A 22,503-nucleotide genomic window follows, 5' to 3' on the forward strand; every position below is an offset into this window, starting at 1 on the left:
AAGTTAACATAATCCCATTAGGTGGTAGCAAAAACTTTTTCGTAAAAATAATAATATATTGATAAATATAATTGTTTTAAGATTCAAGATGTAGTATAGAATTTTCAAATTACTACTTTTTAAATTAAATTTTCAAGTTAACATAATCCCATCTGTTAGTCCAAACTTAATGTTTTCAACAAACTGTTCTTAAAAGATAAGCTGTTTTTATTAATAATATATTCCTTATAATAATAACATTTTGACGATTCATCCATAATTGGAAACTATCAACAAATAAATTTCGATAATATTTTTAATTTTTCTATGGAAGAAGCGGGTGAAAAGTCACATGTACAGTTGCTTGAACACAAAAGTGGTCTAAAATTATAGATTCAATAAGGTTATGAACTAAGTATAATCATATCCGTTAGGTCGTTCAATTATATGCTATAAAATGCACAAACAGTTTTTTTTTTTTTTCATTTAAATGTCGATATCTTAAACAATGAGAAATAAATTTCAATATAAGGGTATAAATTTGTTTACTGTCGTAGAATAAACTTCTCTAGTAACGGTCCACAATGTTGTTGATAATTTGTTAACAAAGGATGTAAAATTTGGAAAACAATAGGTAATAGAAATAGTTCACTATGACCTCAAAATCAAACATCGTGGTGTAATTATTAAGCAAAATTTTTTTACATTAAATTGATTTACACTCCTGCAAGTCTAGTGACCTAGTGTTTTAATAAATAATCAGTACTGTGATGTAATATTAGTTTACTTTAGATGCGTCGTCTATTTAGGTGTGTTTTAAAATATTTTCCATGAAACTAATAAATATTTAATAAAGTTTAATTTTAGTCACCTTGCTGGTAAACCAGTTAAAACAGTTCTGCTGTTGTTTGTATTCTCTTATACGTTATACTTCGGTGTTATGTTTATTAATATTTCGGGTTTAAACCCGTTACCACATAACTATGAGTAAATTCACACACAATATGTAGGCTTGCTACTATCATCGCAACTAAAGCTGTTAATATAACTCTAGGCCAAAGACGTTTACAGTTATTTTCTTGAATCTTTTAGTTATTTAGCAAATAATAGTACAAGCTTTTTCTAATAAACATTGTATGCGATTCAAAACTATGATTGCTATCAAAAACCAAAAAGTTGTCTTACTTAAAAAATTGTATTTTTCATTAGCCTCTATGGATTTATTGATAGTATTGTACTCACTTATCATGAGTGAGTACAAGCTGATTACACGTACACATATTGCCGGATGTACTTGTAATTAGGCAGTAGTTCCAATCCATTTGTTATTATTCACTAACACGTGTTTGCTTGTATTCCAGCTGGACCTGCAGTTACAAGACGACGGAGGGGGGGACATAAGCAGCTTCATCACTAACGGAGAGTGGGATCTGTTAGGTAAGCTGGGAGTGACGTAAGTAAACTGTAACAGTCACACGTCTTCCTCTCGGGGTTGTAAAATAATGAGCATCAAAATCACAGAACTATTGGTATTTAATACATTTAAAAGTATTGGGATGTACAAATAACTTGTCTTGTACGTCAGAACACGTGACTTGAGCAAAGTAGTATTGTGTCACAGCTTTTGTTAGACTACGGAGCAGGTGCAACTGTGTGCACTCTAATGAGTCTATTTATTTACCTCCGTAACAGATCCGATTTCATTAAATTCAATTTTGTTGTGGTTCTATTACTTGTATCACTTTTTAAAACGTATAAAATAATTAGTTCTAATATTAAAGCAATATATATATATATATATATATATTAAACAAAAAATTCGTAATTATATGGTTTTCCAAAATATTGCAGTTCTTCTGTAGGTTAGGAAATATTTTTGATTTGTCTATTATTTCTCTTTCATCAATCTCAGAAGACAATGTATTTTATATTGGCACGTAAAGATAATATGGTCTCCTCCTGTTGAAGCTAATGCCTCTGTTTTATATTTAAAATTTATTTCACTGAAGGGCAAAGTTATTTGTACCAGTATATAAATGAGTGGTTGTAAAAAATTATCTATCATGATCTTGAATTTACAAATGTAACATTCTGATTTGGGCGTGGGATATTCTGAGTTTAGATGTAAGAGACTTATGAGGAAATGCTAGGGGAGTTAAGAATAATTTTCAAAAAGGGTATTGTAATGTTTATATATGTAATATTTCTGTATACAATAAAAACGTTATTCTGTTGGTCAGTCATATATTTCTGAAGAAGAACTAATACCTTATGTATACACAGGGTGTCCTGTAACTCTCTGGACAAAGGTATTCTACGTTCTTGCTCAGGTCAAGACAGACATATTTCACCATATAAACATGGGTCTCAGATGTTTATTTTTCCATTTGTGTGTCTGTATGTGTTTTGATAAAACAATTAATATCTTAAAAGCAAATAGATGAAATTTTACCAAATTTGCTTCGAATTTTTATAATAACGAGGCCAGTTACTGAAAAAAATATAATTAAATTACCTTTAGTATTTTCCAAATGGCGGCCATTATAACTTTCAAATTTTGATATCCTTAAAACTACCATTTTTCTCAAGCATTGCAATAATAACAGGTTTTAGAGGATTTTATAGCAAATGTAATGCCACCAAAACTACTTAAATCGAATAATAAAAACTAAGTTAGAGTAGATTTACAGATTTATAACTCACATTGAGGTTCTCTGCGAATAGCCAACAATACAAGAATTGGATGAACGGCATCTCTTAATGTGGGCCGGGTCTTTTCCCAGTAAATCTGTTCTAAATCAGTTATTTATTATTTTATTTAAATAATTTTAGAGTTATTATATTTGTGAAAAAAACTCTAAAAACTGTTATTCTTGCAATTATTATTGAGAAAGATGCTAGAAGATATTTCAAATTAAAAACGTTTAATAGCTGCCATTTTTTAAATACTGAAGCTAATTTAATGATTATTTTATTAAAAAAACACATACAGACAGACAGATGGAAAACTAAGCATTGGAGATTCATATTCATCTGGTGAAATATGTTTTTCTTAACCTGAGTAAAATAGAGGTATAACTTTGTCCAAAGAGTTAAGGAACATCCTGTATATATTTAATATAAAATGTGTTTTGTGGTTTTATAATTTTGGCTACGCAGCAAATATATTATGAAAATATCCTGACATGTATGTTTCAGCAAAAATGCCATAATTACGGTAACATTATACCTCACGACAAACTACAGGGTTATCATTAAAGAATGGTGCAGTTTCAGTAATTCGTAGGAAGATAGTAAGACAATTCTAGAAGTTATATTGGTATCTCTGAAAGCCTTTAGCACAACAGTTTGTTTATAAGATGTTCTAACCTCAAAATCGGTTCTTATATTGTTGTTGTGGTGAGTTTATTGACTTACTATGCTCTCGGATAAAAATAAAGCAACGTGAGTTTTATTGTTGGCTGAATTGAAATCCGTGATTCTAGTTCAACTTGCGTTCCAACGTGAATTTGAAAGGGATCCACCACACAACAATAAAATAACATGTTGGGTATAACAATTCGAAGACGATGGATCAGTTAATAAATCAACCAACATACCAGGTGTACCATACAAGACTTTTGAACTAATTAGGCTAAACATTTGGCAATTAGAAGTCCTGGGAAGTCCATCCCTCGTCGAAGCGTTGAATTAGGTATTCCACTAAGAACAGCTCACAAAGTTTTGCATAAAAACTCAAATTACACGCTTATAAAATCCAGATACTGCAGGAATTGAAATCCAATGATTGCGTAACCGGTAATATTACGCTGTTGAAATGTTGGACAGAATAAGTGAAAAAGAGGTATTATTAAATTACATAATTTTTACAGACGAAGCCACTTTCCATATGAATGGATGACTTAACAGACACAATTCACGAATATGGGGCTCTGAAAACTCACACGTAATTGTTATGAAACAACGTGATTTGCCTAAAGTTAATGTTTGGTGTGGTGTGATGAAATTCGCGTCGTAGGGCCTTTCTTCTTAGCTGAAAAAAACAATTAATGGAGTTGTGTATCTTGGCGTGCTAAATAAATTATTGCTTACCTCAGCTAGATGAACTCGAAAACATTCATCAACTTCATTTTCCAACAAGATGGGGCTCCCCCACACTTCAATGCATTGGTTACGAAAGCTTTGAACGAAAGATTTGGACATCGGTGGATAGGCCGGCAAGGATCTATGCTGTGGCCTCCAAGGAGTTCAGGCCTGGCACCTTGTGATTTTTTTCTTGTGGGGTACATCAGAAGCGTTTTTTATTAACAAAACATTCGCGATCTAAACCATTTAAAACATATAATCAATGAAGGAATGGCATCCATAACCGAATAAATGTTAACGAATGTTTGGAGAGAAACTTATTATCGTTTGGACATTTGTCGAGCGACTGAGGGCGCACATATTTAAATATAGTTATTATGTAAAAAAAAACCGCTTGAGACGACAAACTAGATGAACAAACAAGATTAACTGTAAGTATTTCGGGTTTTCTTTAAAACATATTTGAAACCGTACCTTTTTTATGATAACCCTGTTTTAAAAAAGCCATATGGTTATTATAATATGTACCCTTCTATCCACAAAATTTATTTATAAGTCTTTGTTTATAGATTCTATGTGCAGAATAATTATTTCTTTAATTTCTATATTTATTAAAATGCTTGGTTATTTCATTGACTATCATATTTAACATTTTTATTGAATCTCTTTTATCATTTTAATAAATGTGTAGTTCTTCTTTGGAATATCATGTTTCTATCTTTTTCTAAAACTCAATAATTTCCATGTTTTATTTCATGCATTTTTAATTGTTACCTGTAAGAGATGTTCTGCAAAATAAGCCTTCAAAATTTTGTAAAATTTAAAGTTGTAGTTTTATTTTAAGTCTCAATGAAAACTCACAACTTGAAATTTCGCCTTATCTATAACAATTGTGACATTCACTGCAATTCATTTTGAAAATTCCAGAATTTTTGGTAAGGATCTTTTGTTTTAGGTTTGTGGTTGGTGTTTATTTATTAATAAGATCACAACAGTTATGGTATTTATTAAGATCTCTATAACTTATGATACATATTGATATTTCTAATGTTATTTGAGTTCTTTTATTTAAGCACTGTTAATAAAGCAATTCGAAAAGAAATTGCCGAAACGTACACAAATAAATTTTTTTTCTTGTTTTTTTCAATTACTATCTAATTTTTTTATTGTTTTTAGACATATATAGATTTATCTTTTTTCATTTTTTTGGGATTTTATCCATTTTTTATTTTTATTTGTATAAGCACTTTCTTTTCATTTTCGAAACCACATATATTCTTTGTAACTTTTAATAATCTATTCATTAAATTTCATAATTTTATGATTCCAAGGACCATTGGAACGTTTTTGTATAAGAAGGTCGGTGATATATTTTCGTGAATATTTTGATACAATTTTTGTTTGTTATTTTCAAATCGAGCAAGACATTTTGAGTTTCAATTTCTCATTCAAGTGTAACAGTGTCACATAGCGAATTTATATATGTTTGGAAATTATTTATCATTACTCCATTACCTATAAAGAGATATAAAATTTGATTCACGTACCAGGGTCAGGAAAGTACTTTACCATTACATGGCTTATCACTATTGATTATTCTTTGTTTAAAGTTTGTTATTGACGATGGAAGGTTTGAAAGGATAACAGGATTTCGGACATTTGCCATCGTTATATGTTACAAAAGGTATAAAAAAACGTTTAGAGGGTTGGAATCTATCTGCTTCGTCTGGTGGGGGAAGTATTAACAAAGCAAAAATTAAGAAGAAAAGAAGGGAAAGAAAAGAGTTCAAACATACCCACAAGCTGTTTGAAGTCCAGTCCAGGGAGTGTCACTGTACACTATGAGAAACACAAACACACATCACACCAGCACAGGCAATTCTACTGTAGCCTGTTAATAGACTAAAACGTTGTGTTGTATTTTTTTTTATTATGTTTTTTATTTTTAACTTTCTAAAAATATGTTTACTAATAAACCTAATAAACGGGAAACCACAGCTTATCCGCTTTCTTCTTAATAATTCCCTGGACCATATCTAAAATAATTTTGATTATGCACTACAATTATTTTATTATTATTTCATCGATTTCATTTTATGTTAAAGAGTTATTTTTATGAGACATTCTATAAAATGCAATGTTTAATTTACTCGAATTTTTGAGTACACTTTTTCTATGATATGACACAAATGTTGTTTTTTAAGATTTTTTAATTTATTTATTGATTTCTAATGTTTAAAATATTGTGTGGGTCTGTTAAATGTATGTTGTTGTTATGTAGGTACTTACTGCGTATATAGATGCTTTCCGAAAGTTTGCTACTGGTCTGATTGGGATATGGTCTTGTTTGTTTTGGGGTTGTCCTCTTTAATGTTGACCTTGTGCATTAGTAACTTTGAGATTATTTTGTTCAGATTAGGACAAGTTTTTATATTTATAAATTATACAGTTTATCTATTTTTCACGTTCTAGAGTCGGGCTTTTTAATAGTATTTTAAATGTATTAGCTTGTGGAAATCTTTGAACTTTTTAACTATAATCTTTGTATTTTAAAACAGTTACGTTACTTTTCTCAGTTTTGTAGCAATTTAGTGTCTTATTTTTAAATATTTCTTTGACTTTTTATTATTTTTATCATATAAATTCTACATTTAACATCAACTGTAGAACAAGGAATAAGTGTTTTGATCTTATTCAATAAAAAGCATTATCAAACCACAAAACAAAATTATTCTTACATTATTATGATTATGAAAGATTTCTATGTTTTTACGCTTTAATTTAGTAAAAAGGGTTTATCTGAGATCTTAGTAATAATTTGGAAACTAAGTGCTTTAGTTAATATAACTATACGAAATCAATAGAAAATACTAGCGTTAGGTATGAAAAATGATTTAGTATATGTACAGTATATATTTAGCATTAAACAAATATACACATGTACTCCACAAGACATTAAATACCGGTGAGGATTATGTTCTTAACCTGATTTATATTGCATGACATAGGAACGTAAAACGTATAAATTTATTATAAAATAAGATTCAATAACTCACTCGTATTTAATATTTTGTGGGGTATCGTTCATTCCTATATGTTTCAAAACAAGGGAGAGTAATTAATTAAAATATTTAAATCTGTATCCTAAATTTGAGCAAAATTTTATTCAAGTTGATCCTAAATCAGAAATAACAACTTTTATCTTGTCCTAAAATGTAACTGATTTCAATTTTTTTAATGCTAAAAATTGAAAACTATTACAATAAAACAAACACTAACTTAAAGGTTAATAAAACAAGTATTGAAGATTATTGCTCTTTAGTAAGTAACCTTTACACAGGACACTACATTCACTAATTACCACTACAGTCAAAAGTTGTAGGATAACTCAATGTTTAGAACAAGTAACGATATGCACTTTTTGCACTTATCGGTGTAAAGGCCCATCAATGCAAAAGAAAATGTTTTTACTTAACCTTTTGAAATTTAGCGCTCATATGACAGTTTAGTTTATAGGAAAGCCGCAAGAGAGCAGCACAAACAGGCCGGTGGCAGGCGGCTCAATCAATATGTCGGAAAGGATCACGGGTGCCTCCCCAATCCTTCCTTAATCCTGTCATTTCTTGGTATGTTTTAAATTACTTTCTCCTCTTGACGCTGTAAACTCACTTGCTAAACCTCAGTGGCTTTCCTAAAAACTAAATATTAAATAAATCTAAATAAACCTTAAACACTTAAAGTAGTGAAGAGTTTCTTCCACTAAAATGACTTTAAAAATGGATCTAAATATACGAATGAACATGTATATTTAATAGTGATGATAAAACATTCTGTCTTTCTGCTTGTTTTTGTTGAGACCTCTTTAGCGTCCCGTCCTCTTCCAGGTGTTCCCGGAAAACGGAACGAAATTTACTACAATTGCTGTCCCGAACCCTACATTGATATCACCTTTATCATTATGATTAGAAGAAGGACCCTCTACTACTTTTTCAACTTAATAGTCCCGTGCGTTCTCATCGCCTCAATGGCCGTTCTAGGGTTTACGCTGCCACCGGACTCTGGCGAAAAACTATCATTAGGTAAACACTATCACACTATCATTCTTACATTCTCTTTGTCTTAAGGTAGTGTCTATTTGAGCAAAACCTGATGATGTTACACATGCTTACAATTCAAACATTTTGTGTCAAAACAATAATAAAAATTCGACTGACCGATTGGTTTTCCACAAGGACCACCCTTGCACCCATTCATGTTAGAAATTTTCATGTTACCATCAGGTTTTGCAAGTGTCTCACCACTACACGTGGGCCGGGTTGTTTGTGTTTGTTTCAGGAATGCCCGGAATCAAGAACGTCAAAAACTACGCCTGCTGCCCGGAACCGTACATGGACATAACTTTCACCATCTTGATCCGTCGGAGGACTCTGTTCTACACAGTCAACTTGATCGTTCCATGTGTCATGATCTCATCGATGACCCTCTTGGGGTTCACGCTGCCCCACGAGTGTGGCGAAAAACTAACTTTAGGTAGTTCTTTTCTGTACCTCTATTTCCAGTGTCAATACATTCACAGTTTCGTATTATTCTTATAGCGTAGATTTAACATTCGTAGCTACCGGGCTGTTAGGACGGTGTAAATATTTTTCGTTCGATAACGTACTTCCAGGTATAAAGTCACTCTCTAAGTACTATTGTAGTCAATACATATGCAGGTATAAAACCAATGCTAACTGAACAAAGTGTTGAGATCGGTTAACCCCCTAACCTAGTTCCCTTCACTATAGTAAAGCGGGTCACGCTTCAGCTCTCTAACAAAGAGGTCAAGGATTTGATTTCGGAGAGGTCACAACAAGTTTTATAACGTTAAAATTTAAAACGTTTTAATTTTAAACTTTTAGTAAATCTAAATTCCACTGATGTTGAAAAATTGTTAAACTTAATTTTGTGTAGAAACTAATAAATATTTACTATTAATTTTTTAGAAAATTATTTTTGGAAAATTGATAATAACATGTTTAAAGTCCCACAAAATTGATCTTGAAATCCAAAACATGGATTTGACTTAAATTTTAAGACTAAGGAGATTTCCGGTTCACTTCTTACGACACTATGTACCTTGTATTATAGTGATACATTTCGTACCATTTATATAATATTTACTCTTTATACTAACATATTTACTTACACATTACGTATCTGTAGTGCGAATAGTTGATTCAATGTTAAATATAGCTTGGATTTAGCAATTGTGCACCTAATTTAGTAATCTGGGTGTCTCTGATTCCGAAACGATGTAGGAGTTCATTTTGAGCGTCCTCGTCGCCGACTTTTCAGACAGACGTGGACTCCAGATTCCAGGAGTCAAATCTGTGACAGCGTCAGATTTCAGACGCTGCACTAAGAGAAAAATGAACTCATATTTAAAAACATATTTTAAATGACCGCAACATATGTTGGGCATAAATTACATGACCCCTTATTTAAAAATTAATTCTGTGTGAAAGACATTCTAATATTAATACTGTGTTTACACTACACATATTAATATCCAATATTGTTACGAACTGTGTAACGTTCCAATTCCAATACACACTACCGTATTTGGTGTATCATCAGCTGCACTCATCATCTATAGTACCTCAAGGTATAATACACTACTGTTTCTTTAAACTGTTTAAAATAAAGCCTTACATAAAAAACAGTATATGCATTAACTTTAATATGTTATATTTACTCATCACTATCATTTTATGTATAACCTTTAGCTTTTTTTGTTATTCAACCATACTAGCGTTCATTTCTGATAATAATTGCACTGAATGTATAAAACCTAATTTTATTGCATGGTGGTAGACGAAGATACATTTTATTATTACATTCTCATATAAACAAGTGATATATAAATTTCAGTAGAAATCTCTTATATATGACGATATTGTTTAGATATATTGATAGTTTGTGAATGAATTATTGTAGTTTGGTAAACAACCCTATCATTCATAGATACTCACAACAACAACACAGTATGTGCAATAATGAGTAGTATTACATGGTACATAACAGTACAGATTATTTGTTACCACAACATTGATACAGCTCTGTATCAGACGGTAGTACTGTGTATTGAATGATAACAACATGATACATAACAATACAGATTATCTGTTAATACAAAAGTGATACAGCTCTGTAGCAGACGGTAGTACTGTGTATTGAATGATAACCACATGATACATAACAATACATATTATGTGATAATACAACAGTGATACAGCTATATATCAGACGGTAGTACTGTGTATTGACTGATAACAACATGATACATAACAATACATATTATCTGTTAATACAACAGTGATACAGCTCTGTACAGACGGTAGTACTGTGTATTGAATGATAACAACATGATACATAACAATACAGATTATCTGTTAATACAAAAGTGATACAGCTCTGTATCAGACGGTAGTACTGTGTATTGAATGATAACAACATGATACATAACAATACAGATTATCTGTTACCACAATAGTGATACAGCTCTGTAGCAGACGGTAGTACTGTGTATTGAATGATAACCACATGATACATAACAATACAGATTATCCGTTACCACAATAGTGATACAGCTCTGTAGCAGACGGTAGTACTGTGTATTTAATGATAACCACATGATACATAACAATACAGATTATCTGTTAATACAACAGTGATACAGCTCTCTATCAGAAGGTAGTACTGTGTATTGAATGATAACAACGTAGCAATATGTACAAACCATAATATTCATTCCCAATAGACTACACTACTGTTTACGTAAACCGTTTTTTTTTATAATTACAATGCGGGAGTCTCGTAACCATGTTCTCTAAAGTTGCATAAAGAATTTTGAGATAAATATGTAACAATTTCAAATAACTTTCTAAATGTCAAATTTGCACTGCAACTCATTTTATCGTAATCATGTGGGCAGCCATGCAAGCAAACAATTATACAGAAAAAATTTCAAACTCCCAGAGGACAAAAGGAAAATTCTGTCGGCCTACTGAGGGCTAGAAATCAATGACACTCGGCCAAATCCAATTGATGACCATGCACTATGGCAGAGCTTATTATTAACTATTTAAATTTAGGTTTGAGGTAAAATGTAACCTTAAGAATTAAATCTCTCGATACATTCTTATGGTAGTTAGAATACTTGTGTTACTGTGGCTCATACTAAAGTTTTTTAAGGTAATACTCGATGTATTGACAAATTTATTTATCCTCCACATTAAACAGGCAAACAATTATTCATAGAAATATTTTGATATTTGAAATTCAACCAATAATATGATTATAAAAAATACGATTGAGCTATCATATAAATGTTGATATGTAGTAATCTGACTCATCCTATAAGTTTATATTATCATTTATTTTATACAAAACTACTAAAGGTTTTATAATTTCTGTAAACATGATCATTTCATCGATTGGATTTACCCACTGAATTATAGTGTTGTTTTACTTTTAAAAGACTACTGACTTATTTATATGTGATGACCAGATACATTTATTCCATCTCTATAACACTATTTACATATTTGTAATGATCAGATATACACTTTAACCATACTATAGTATATAATTTTTAAAAACCGGTTTCAAGTTTATATGTGGCCGGTTGTACCCTACATCTTAATCCTAAATTATAATGGTCAGATTTACCCTTTGACCATATAACAGTTTACACTTATAAAGACTACTTTCCTGTTTATATATAATGACCTGATTAACTTACATTTATTTTACATTTTAATCACAACTTACTTATATATTTGTAATGAACAGATTTACCCTTTAACCATATTACTGTTACATTTATAAGATACTACTCTCCTGTTAATAAGTTGTGGCAGAATTTATCTTACTTTAATTTCCCCTTTAAAAGACTACTTACTTACGTATTTGATATGATCAGATTTACCCTTTTACCAGAATATAGTTTACATTTATAAAAGTCCCCTTTACAGTTTATATGCAGTGGCAGGACCATCCTAAACAGATTTGATTTTTAAAACACTAATTCTTTATATTTTTGTAATGATCAGATTTACCTTTTGACCATAAAACAGTTAACACTTTAAAAGGCCACTCTCATGGTTATTATAGTGGCAGGATTTACCCTATACCTTCTTCCTACATTTATTTCACTTTTAAAAAATGACTTTCTTATGTATTTGTAATTACCAGATTTACACTTTGACCATGCTATAGTTTAGACTGTAAGAGACTGCTTTCCTGTATATAATTATTGGCAGGATTTACCCTACATTGATTTAACCTTTAAAACCACACTTATTTATGTATTTTAATTATCAAATTTACCCTTTCACTACACTATAGTTTAGACTAATAAGATATTATTTCCTGTTCATATGTAGTGCCAGATTTAACCTACATCTTAAACCCTACTCTGATTCCACTTTTAAACAACAACATGTCCTTATTTATTTGTAATGATCTGGTTTACCCTTTCACCATGCTATAAATTATACTTATAAAAGACCACTTTCCTGTTTATGTATAGTGACCTGGTAACTCTACTTTGATTTTACCTTTAAATTACTACTTACCCTTATATTTGTAAATTTCAGATTTACCCTTTCACCATACTATAGTTTAGACTTATAAAAGAGTACTTCCCTCTTTATATGTAGTGGCCGGATTTAACGTACATCTACACTCTGATTTCACATTTACAACTTTATTTACTTATCTATTTGTAATGTTCATATTTACCCTCTGACCATATTACAGTTTACAATGAAATAAAACAAGTTCCTATTATAATTAGTCGCACGATTATCCTGGATTGATTTAATGTTTTAAACACTACACACTCACTCTTTATTTGTAATGAACAGATTTACTCTTTGACCATATTACAATTTACAATCCAAAAATACTGCTTTCCTGTTTAAATGTAGTGCCCGGTGCCCGGATTCAACCTACATATTTACTTTACATTGATTTTACCTTTAAATCACTACTTACCCTTATATTTGTAAAAATTAGATGTACCCTCACACCATACTATATTTTAGACCAATAAGAGACTATTCCCCTCTTTATGTATAGTTCCCGGATTCTACCTATATCTAAACCCTACTTTGATTTCACCTTTAAAACACTACTTACTTATTATTTTGAATTATCAAATTTATTCTTTCACCATGCTATAGTTTAGATTAATAAGAGACTACTCCCCTCTTTATGTATAGTTCCCGGTTCTATCTATACCTAAACCCTACTTTGATTTCACCTTTATAACACTACTTACTTATGTATTTATAATGATCAAATTTACCCTTTCACGATGCTATAGTTTAGAATAATAAGAGACTACTTTCCTGTTTGTATTTAGTGCCCAGATTCAACCTACATGTTTACCCTACTTTGACTTCATCTCTAAAACACTACTTATACTTATACTAAAACACTCGTATTTATACTTACTATATATACTAATTGTATTTATAATGGTTACATTTACCCTATCTGCATACTATTGTTTTTTTACTTCTAAAGAATACTTATCTACGTTATGACCCGATGTTGCCTTTGCTTTTTACTACGGTTTTCACTCTAAAACACTACTTAGTTATTTAGAAGTAGTTATCATATCGACTTTTGACTAATTTTATTGTTTTCAGTTCTATAAGACTACTTTTCTGTTGTTTGTCAATATTGTTTTCACTACTTGAAGTTTACTTACCTTTTCATATATTATTACCAGATTTACGGTTTCAATAATACTATTGTTTTCACTATTAAAAGACCACTAATTTGTTTATATGCAATGATCAAATTTTCCCTTCAACAAATACTATTTTTCTCGCTTCTAAAAGATCAATTGCTTCTCTATATGTAATGACTGATCTAACCTATGACATATTATTGTTTTCACATTTTTAATGTCTACTCACTTATTTATATGCAATGATCAGATTTTCACTTTCCATCAGTACTGTTTTTTCTAGCTTTTAAAAGACTGCTTACTTATTTATATTTAATACTCAGACTTACAAATCAAGCAATTTTGTTTTTCTGGCTTCTAAAAACCACTTAGATGTTTAGACCATGGATATCATTCATAACTTAATCGTTTTCACTTCTAAAAGACGATTCACTTTTGATATGTAATTACCTATGACTAAGTATTGTTACAAAATTTAAAATAATACTTATTTTTATATAATGATCATATTTTACACTCTGACTAATACTATTGTTTTTCATTTCTAAAAGACAGTTTACCTCTTTATATATAATGAGTGTATCTAACGTAAGACTATTATTATTGCTTTCAAACTTCAAGAATACTTACTTACGTAAATGTAATGATCAGGTTTATTCTTATTCTAATATTATTGTTTTCGCTTGTAAAACACTAGTTAACTATGTATATATAATGATGAGATTTGACTAGTACCTTTGGTTTAATTTCTAAAAGATTACTTTCCGTTATATGCACGGAATGCACTCACGCTGTTTTAAACTCATATATTGTTATACTTATATATTCTGGATGATCGTTTACTTTTTTTAAGTATATAAACACTCTGTCACATATTTATGATTACATATCTTATATACAATAAGAGTTTAAACCTCATTTACGCTGTTTATATGTATAGATTTCATTTACTAATTTAGAAAATTATTTTATTCTATAATATACTCTTCAGAATGACTATTTATTAGTTTACATATAAATATTCCATTTACAATATGCTTTTTACAAATTTTTACACTTCTGAGAGTATATTTGTTTTGTAATATGTACAGATTACAATCTATGAATATGTCATAATATAAATTTATATCTTTTTTACTCTTCTAAATGACCTTTAACTTTTTATATGTACTTATTCTATCCAAAATAGTAGTTTATAACACCGCTTATCTGTTTATTTTTGTTGTTGATCAAAACTCACAGTTGGTTAGTGTTTGTAAGATTATTAAATTAATTTTAGAATGTTGAGTTCATATTCTTTGCGAGTAATGCAGCGTTTGACATCCTCACGGTGTAACAGACTTATCTGAAGTCCGAGAGATCGAAAATAAATATGTGGTAAAAAGGCTCAAAATGATTGCTTTTGCATTGTTATGACATCAGAGACACGTAGACTACAAAATCAAGTGTAATCTAGATGAAGTACTGTTCTCATTATTTCATCAGGTGCACAGGAATTGACTACGACGTTTTAAACACGATCCCATAATGACGTAACATCGAAGTTTTATATTGAATTATAGTAGGGTGTTTTTTTAGAAAGCATTGTTAACAAGGGAAACGAACCATGATACAGTGCAGACGTTTGATGTCCAAGCAATAAGCCCCTGGCTGCAGTAAAGAACGATACGAAATTATCATGGCAACTCAAAATGATGGTGGCCTGTAAATTATTTCTTTCTATACGCATCTACCAATATCAACTTCCACTTACAAAGATTAAATGGTTTACCGGTATCTCTAGGACACATACTGACACGGAGGTGGCACCACAATTTTCAATCAGATATTGCTCTCATACGCTTGTATCTTTGTCCCGGATGATGCAAACTTTGGATCTCATTGACCATTAACCGTTCTATGATATCGCCAATTATATAGTCTCAAGAGTAATCTCAAATTTGATTCACATTTACCACATTATGTGTCAGTGTCAGATGAGTAAACTTGTATATTTACCTTCCCGTAGGGTTTCATTTAATTTACTCTCCATGAACAGTCATTGATCTTCTTCATTTTTGGCTTGTATTTACAGAGATATTTGAGGTTTTATATCCAAAGTTAATTTTTTTTATAGTCCTTCCTGTAGACTAAGAATCCGCGACGAAATTACAGTAACTTGCTGTTGGTCTATCTTTTTATTGCTAAGAACATAGGTATGCCATCATTGGAACTTTGGAGAAGGACATTAAGTTTTCTAAGGAAAACTTGGTCAGTTGTTTGCAATTGTTTTTATAACTTTCTTTAAAACTTTGAAATGCCAGGCAGGGCTTCATTTCTTAATTATGGAACACACGGTGCTCCAAAGTGTACGCTATTGACCCTTGAGGCCCAAAGGTGCTTAACTGTGGGTATGAACTCTGTATTTACAAACCTCTTTTCTCCTTGTAGATCTCACATTAATCTGTTACTATGATTTTACCAAACTACACTAAGTTTATAAACTGTATTTGTCTTCCATGATATAACCATATCGTACTAACATAACTTGTAGTATTGATAATAAATACTATACCCAAAATATAATGGAACTTTATCACTATAAATGTAATAAACTTTTTAATACCTTCTGTAATATTTATTGATTTCTTATGAGTTCTAAAGGAGATTTTATTGAAATCGACGAGTACACGAATACACGAAGTTAACTAGTAGGTGTTCAGTAAGTTGTATGAATTATTTGTTTAGTTTGCCTTAAATATTTTTATCAGTGGTCGTATTGAAAACTTCGAACTACTATTTTAAAGTACACAGGATCTTGTGTATTAATATACCTTCTAGATACCTAATTAACATTTAAAACTTGTATTGGTAATGATTAGGCCATAAACCTTTCGTATCGCATTTCTTGCAGGTTACACTAACTTTTTGTATATTCACAGAAGTACATGAAAATGCTTAAGTTTATTGTTGAAGCTTAATGATCGTCAGTGTGGTTGAGTTGGCATAAAGAGTAGGGTAATTATGATATGGATATGATCAGAATTGTTTTACGTTTACTACAGTACATCTAAATCAGAACACAATGATCGAAAGTGAATTAAGTGAATTAATTTTCAAAAACAAATAATAATGCATACTTTAGTTTAATTTCAGTTTCTAGAGTGTTCAATGTTGAAAAGAATTTATGCTTGACAACGCTAATTTTAAGTCTTTTATCTCTAATTCAATTCATGACGTTAATGGTAAAGCCGTTTAAAAAAGATTGGCACGAAAAGACTGGCATGCATGATGCAGACTGTCAACTTTTCGGGGTCCTAGTGTTACATTTTCAAAGCCTTGAATTAGTACACATCAGTTTAACCCATACACTTGGGTTCAGGTTCTTCGATCTGATAAGTCCAATGATTACTTCGTACTGCTGCTATACTCAAGTTGTGAAAGTATCAAAATAAAAAGCGTTTTTAATATTCCTAAAATATAAAGCTAAATAATAATTAGGATTTTATACAAGCCACATACTCGATAGTTGAAAGTTAGCTGGATTTCATCCTTGTAATCTAATTTTTTAATTTTTTTTTTTAAGTGTGGACCAAAGTGCTTTTCTTAATCATATTAGAGGAATAATTGCATTCTAAAAGAACGAAGTATATTATGAATTAAAATTAAAACTAGGCAGCCCCAAACTCGCCATAAGTAAAGACAACAACAAAATATGCAACACAAATAGGCAATAGATACTTTTTGAGAGTCTCTTCGTTCATCGTTCGTGTATCGGAGGCATAAAAATACGTATAGTTTAAGTATAATATTTTATATTTTTAAATATTTCAGTTATAATTTGTCATCAAATTCTTTTCAAAAACAAGTGTTAGAGTTTCAATAAACGTAATTTTGTTTCCAACCCAAATATATATTACGGTAATATATCCAGGACCTCGATATACAAACGTGCAGGGTAATCTGTAGAGGACCAAAAAAGAACACGGTATTGGTCGATCAGGATTTAGACGTTCATGTCTTGGAAGTTAAGAGTAAGCCAGTGAATTTGACGGCGTTTCCCCTAATACGTACTTGAAGCGTTGTACTAAGTGTTCAGATTAGAAACTATAACGTTTCCTATAGTTGTGTTAAATAAATGCCTTATAATTCAGTACTTCTATGTAGAATAATTGTAATGTATTGATACTGGAACATAGTTCGCAATGTGTTAACTCTACAAGGTTAGAGTTAGGGCTCACTTATGTCAGTCAGTGTTCCTGTATGACATATGGATGTGTGCGAGTGTGTTGTTCACTTGGAACCTCCCGATCCCATCCTGTCTTTCTAAGATATCCTTAAAGTGTACTAGTTATTAATATGTAGCCACACACTCTTTTTATCCCAAGGAACTTCATCTTGAAAAGAAAGTTAAAATTAGTTTTATTTCATTAACAATATTCATGCTTAAAGACATAATTCTTTATACAAATCAACTACTTTTGGTTCTTGTCAAATAATTTCAGCACTAATTAATATGTTTGTGGAAAGATTTATTTAGTTAAACACAATCAAATTGCAACATAATTTTCGTCGACTACACAACGAAATCACACACTGTCTAAGCTCAAGCAAAACATGAGTCAATGCTTCACGCCCAGCATTCACACAAAGTATTTTCTATCCTATCCTATCCACCCTTGCCCATATCTCATTAGATACAGACTTTAAAATATAACAGATTCTTAATCTAAACCACGAGACGTTAAAATTTATGTCAAAGAATAATGATAGCTGATGAAGAAGTAGTAATGGATTCTTAAAACCCGTGGCTCTATGCTAAATATATATCTGCTCTTATTAGAATAAAATGCAACATTATTGAATATTAAGTCACAATGAAATATTAAAAGCTTTGTGTGACTCTGTAATGACTGCATCAATGCATCAATCTGTAAAGAGCGAAAAAAATACTATAAACTTTAAAGTTTAAAATATGTGACTAGTGTTGAATAAGAAACTTTAAATTTATTGTTTCCTATAAAACACCATTAATGACAGCAAAAATCCGTTTTTTGCATTCAAGTACTGAACTGTTAATATAATTTTCAAACATTACAAAACGAAAATTTCTGTACCATAACTAGTGAAAACTAATTTTTGTTTCAATCGAGTGATGAGTTTCTGACACAAATTGCATTCAATACGGCTTGCTTGTACAAGCTCAAAATACAATACCAAGTAAATAAACACATAAAGTCTTGTAAATAATTGGGGTCTGTGGTGAATGGATGTGATTTCTAAGATAAGTGAACGGATATTGTTGTTTAGGTGTCACGATTCTCCTGTCCTTGACGGTATTTCTTAACATGGTTGCGGAGACTATGCCAGCCACCTCAGACGCCGTTCCTCTGCTAGGTACGCCTCTACCAACACATAGGAGGCAGAGGGATACCAATTCAGAACAGAAAACCAAAACACTTCTTTTATTTCCACTATCACGGACATAACAACGACACTGAAAACTTAACGTCTATAAAATTTAACAGACTATACAGTCCAGCTCTTTCTTTCCACCTAGGGGTAACTTATCTTGTCTTGTGCCTACCCCTCCACCAGCGCTACGCTATTTACCTCTTCTACCCTCCCCTAACTGGAGCTGTTTGTTCTAGATGTCACCGTTTTGCTCTCTCTTACGTTTTTCCTAAACATGGTGGCAGAGACCATGCCCCCGACCTCCGAGCGACCCCTGATAGGTAACACGTAGTCTGTGTTGTAACCCCACCCCTATCCCGACTGCTACTTGGATTGCAGAGGGTTCATAAACGGGTTTACTTAGACCGTTTTCAAAATTGTCCTCAAATGACCTCTTACACCTCCTATATTGAACAAAACTGTTGTGTTCAGTTGAGATTTGACACCAGCTCGTTGAATGTAGTGCTACCCTTTTCTGTAATGATACTGCATCTGTAGATTTATTCTGCATCGCCTCTGTTCAACTATATATGTTCCCAAAGTAGTAACGCTTTCTGAGATAATTGAAGTTTGAAACTCACCTAGACTAGACGAGATTGGTCGGCAGTTGTCTTTGGTGCACTGAGTTTTGAAAACTAGCATTTTTATTGGAGGTTTAAAACGGTTGCATTGGCAATGTCATACAGGCTTTTTCCGGTACTAAAGGTTTTCTAAAACTGTATTGTATTTTCATTGTACGCTCCATTTTGTGCTGGGTGTGTTCTGTGACATTCACCGTAACCTTAAGGACAATTTTGTATTAAATGACTCATGCGTTTTATTTGTTGGAGGAATTCGATTAACAGAGACGTCAAGAGAGACTGTGGGAGAGAGACTGTTGTGGTGGTCAGAAGTGGCAAGAAGAAAGGACGGACACGGACACACTCCTGGAGCATCTGACCTCCATGACTCCATCTTCTCCTCTAGAAACATTTACGACCATCAGAAACTTTTTTTAATGTGTAACTGACAATTAGAAACTTGCTCAATTGTGTAACTAACTCTGAACCATAATAATGGTGATATTTACAAATGCTCTGTCTTTATAAGAAAGCGACTGTGATAGTTTTGTGTTGATCAATGAAGTATGATTCTTTTGATGAACTTAAATTGTTGAAAACAAGAACTATTTTATTAAACAATATTTTATTACTCTTGCAGTATCAGAGTTTGAATATTCTGTATATAGTGCTGTGTCAAATTACAAAACTGTTTGAAGTTATAATTTATTTCGTATAAGTATACTGTATTGATTTAATTTAGAAGCAAATTATATTCTTAGTAAAATAATATTAATTTTATTAGATTAATATACCACTGTTGTATTTTAAAAATTAGAGCATAGTCATGTTGGATTGGTAACTCATTTTTCTGTACTCTTTATGTAACTTGGACGAGATAGATTTTAAATTTTTACTAAATCAAAATTAATATTTTAATAACATGTATAGTATAGCCATGTCATTAATGTTCACTCTGATTTCTCTTTTTTATCTGTATATACAAATCGTAAGCAATACGCGTATTAGAAAATAATTAACACCTTTTTCCAACTATGCATCATTACTTTATGTTATTTATATTATCTACATAACCTTCATATTTGTTAGCTTACTAAATTGTATCGCATTATTTGGCAATTTAAAAAAACTACCGTTGCTATTACAGCACGAAGTCACTGAATTGCTCTGAAATTACGCTGAATAGCTTTTAAACAACTTTACGAGTTGCTTAAAGTGTTTATCAACTGTTTTATAGAGTAAGTAACATCATATATTTAAAAATAACATTAACTAATTATTTTTAACATCGTCAAACACCACTTTATATAAGGTAGTTATTTTTCCAAGTTTTATGTTATGTGTTAGTTTGTATTTTAAAGATGTTGATCGCATTTATTATGACATTAGAGTGTTTTATGACCTGTATGTATTAAGGTTTAAAGTTTAAGATATTTTTACTATACGGTAAAAGAACTATCATATATAAAATATCTTCTATAAAAATGTGGTTTCATATTAAAAATTCTACTCCTAGGGTTTTACTATTGGTTCGGTTTTATAAATTATTTATGTAGTATATAGTAAAGAAACTTTAAGTTAGCAAGAATAGGCTTTTTATAATTTCCAATATGTAAAGTAGTCAAGTAGATTTTGTTTAACTAAGCACCATAAAGACAGTTCATTACGATATGAATTTATTCCATATTACGATAGAAATATAATTTAAGAAACTAATAATACTATATATAGCTTCGAAATTTAAATTTGATGACAGGTAAATTTCAATTTTTTATCAAATAAGTAATCCCTTCAGTAATTTGTATATACTGAGCCGGTTCAATACCTATATCTCCCCGGCTCATGTGTGTTTTATATAGTGTGTGTGTGGTTTATTGGCTGCAGAGGCGACTGACCATTTGAAGGCGTTTGGCCTTTCCGAGAGAGTGGCGTAAAGACTCTTGAGCCGTACTGTACAAGTTAGGAGTAGCTCCTGTTTAAAAATTAGTTTATTTAAGTGTTTTGTTTATTTGCTGAGCTGATTTACTTCTAACATGTGCGGCTAAGTTTACGGCCCCTCACTGATGAGGTCCAAGGGATGAATTGTTTCCTCCTGTCATCTCTCCATCATGCGTGGTCGCAGAGAACCTTCGCTTTTGTGCTCTACTGAAGGACGGCCACCATGATGGACATTTCTACCAGTCAACATCTGTGATACCCTGTGATATTGTTATTGTTGCCATTTATATAGTTTATATTTTGTTATTTAATTTTAAGTTAGTTTTAGATATTATTTAGTTATTTCTTGGATTTCATTAGGAGCCCGCCCTTAGCCGAAGGATACCGGGTGGAATTGGCATTTCTTGTTTCAAATTATGGCGTTTCTAATTTTTGTATGCAGGTGCACCTGACAAGAATAATTGTTCGAGGTATATACTACTGCAGGCACTTTTTATTTTTTTATTTATAATATATTTATATATACTTAATATTATTGACTGGATAGGCCTGTGTTTTCGTAGTAAATGAACCTGAGTATACTGACCACGGTGTTCTTTTTTTTTAGTTTAATTTTGATCCGGCATCCCGTTCGCCACCATGGGCGCGCGTTTCCCTGTTGGTTTGCTGTGGGTGTGCGAGCGGCGATGTAAGGTTTCAATGACCGACAACCAGGCACTTTCTTGGCTCCTTGCCCACCCCCGTCAGCTCGGGAAGATTGGT

At 31.3% G+C, this 22,503-nt stretch overlaps 1 protein-coding gene across 1 annotated transcript in view; it reads left to right on the forward strand.

The window, feature by feature from the left end:
- LOC124355965 (neuronal acetylcholine receptor subunit alpha-7-like) overlaps positions 1-22,503 on the forward strand; it is a 184,858-nt gene that overhangs the window by 119,050 nt on the left and 43,305 nt on the right. Inside the window, exons 7-9 of the mRNA XM_046807113.1 lie at positions 1,341-1,416; positions 7,950-8,144; positions 19,100-19,186. Coding sequence (XP_046663069.1) covers positions 1,341-1,416; positions 7,950-8,144; positions 19,100-19,186 — 358 coding nt within the window. The remainder of the gene's footprint in view (positions 1-1,340; positions 1,417-7,949; positions 8,145-19,099; positions 19,187-22,503) is intronic.

Source organism: Homalodisca vitripennis, chromosome 2, assembly GCF_021130785.1.
Source record: "Homalodisca vitripennis isolate AUS2020 chromosome 2, UT_GWSS_2.1, whole genome shotgun sequence".
Classification (NCBI taxonomy): domain Eukaryota; kingdom Metazoa; phylum Arthropoda; class Insecta; order Hemiptera; family Cicadellidae; genus Homalodisca; species Homalodisca vitripennis.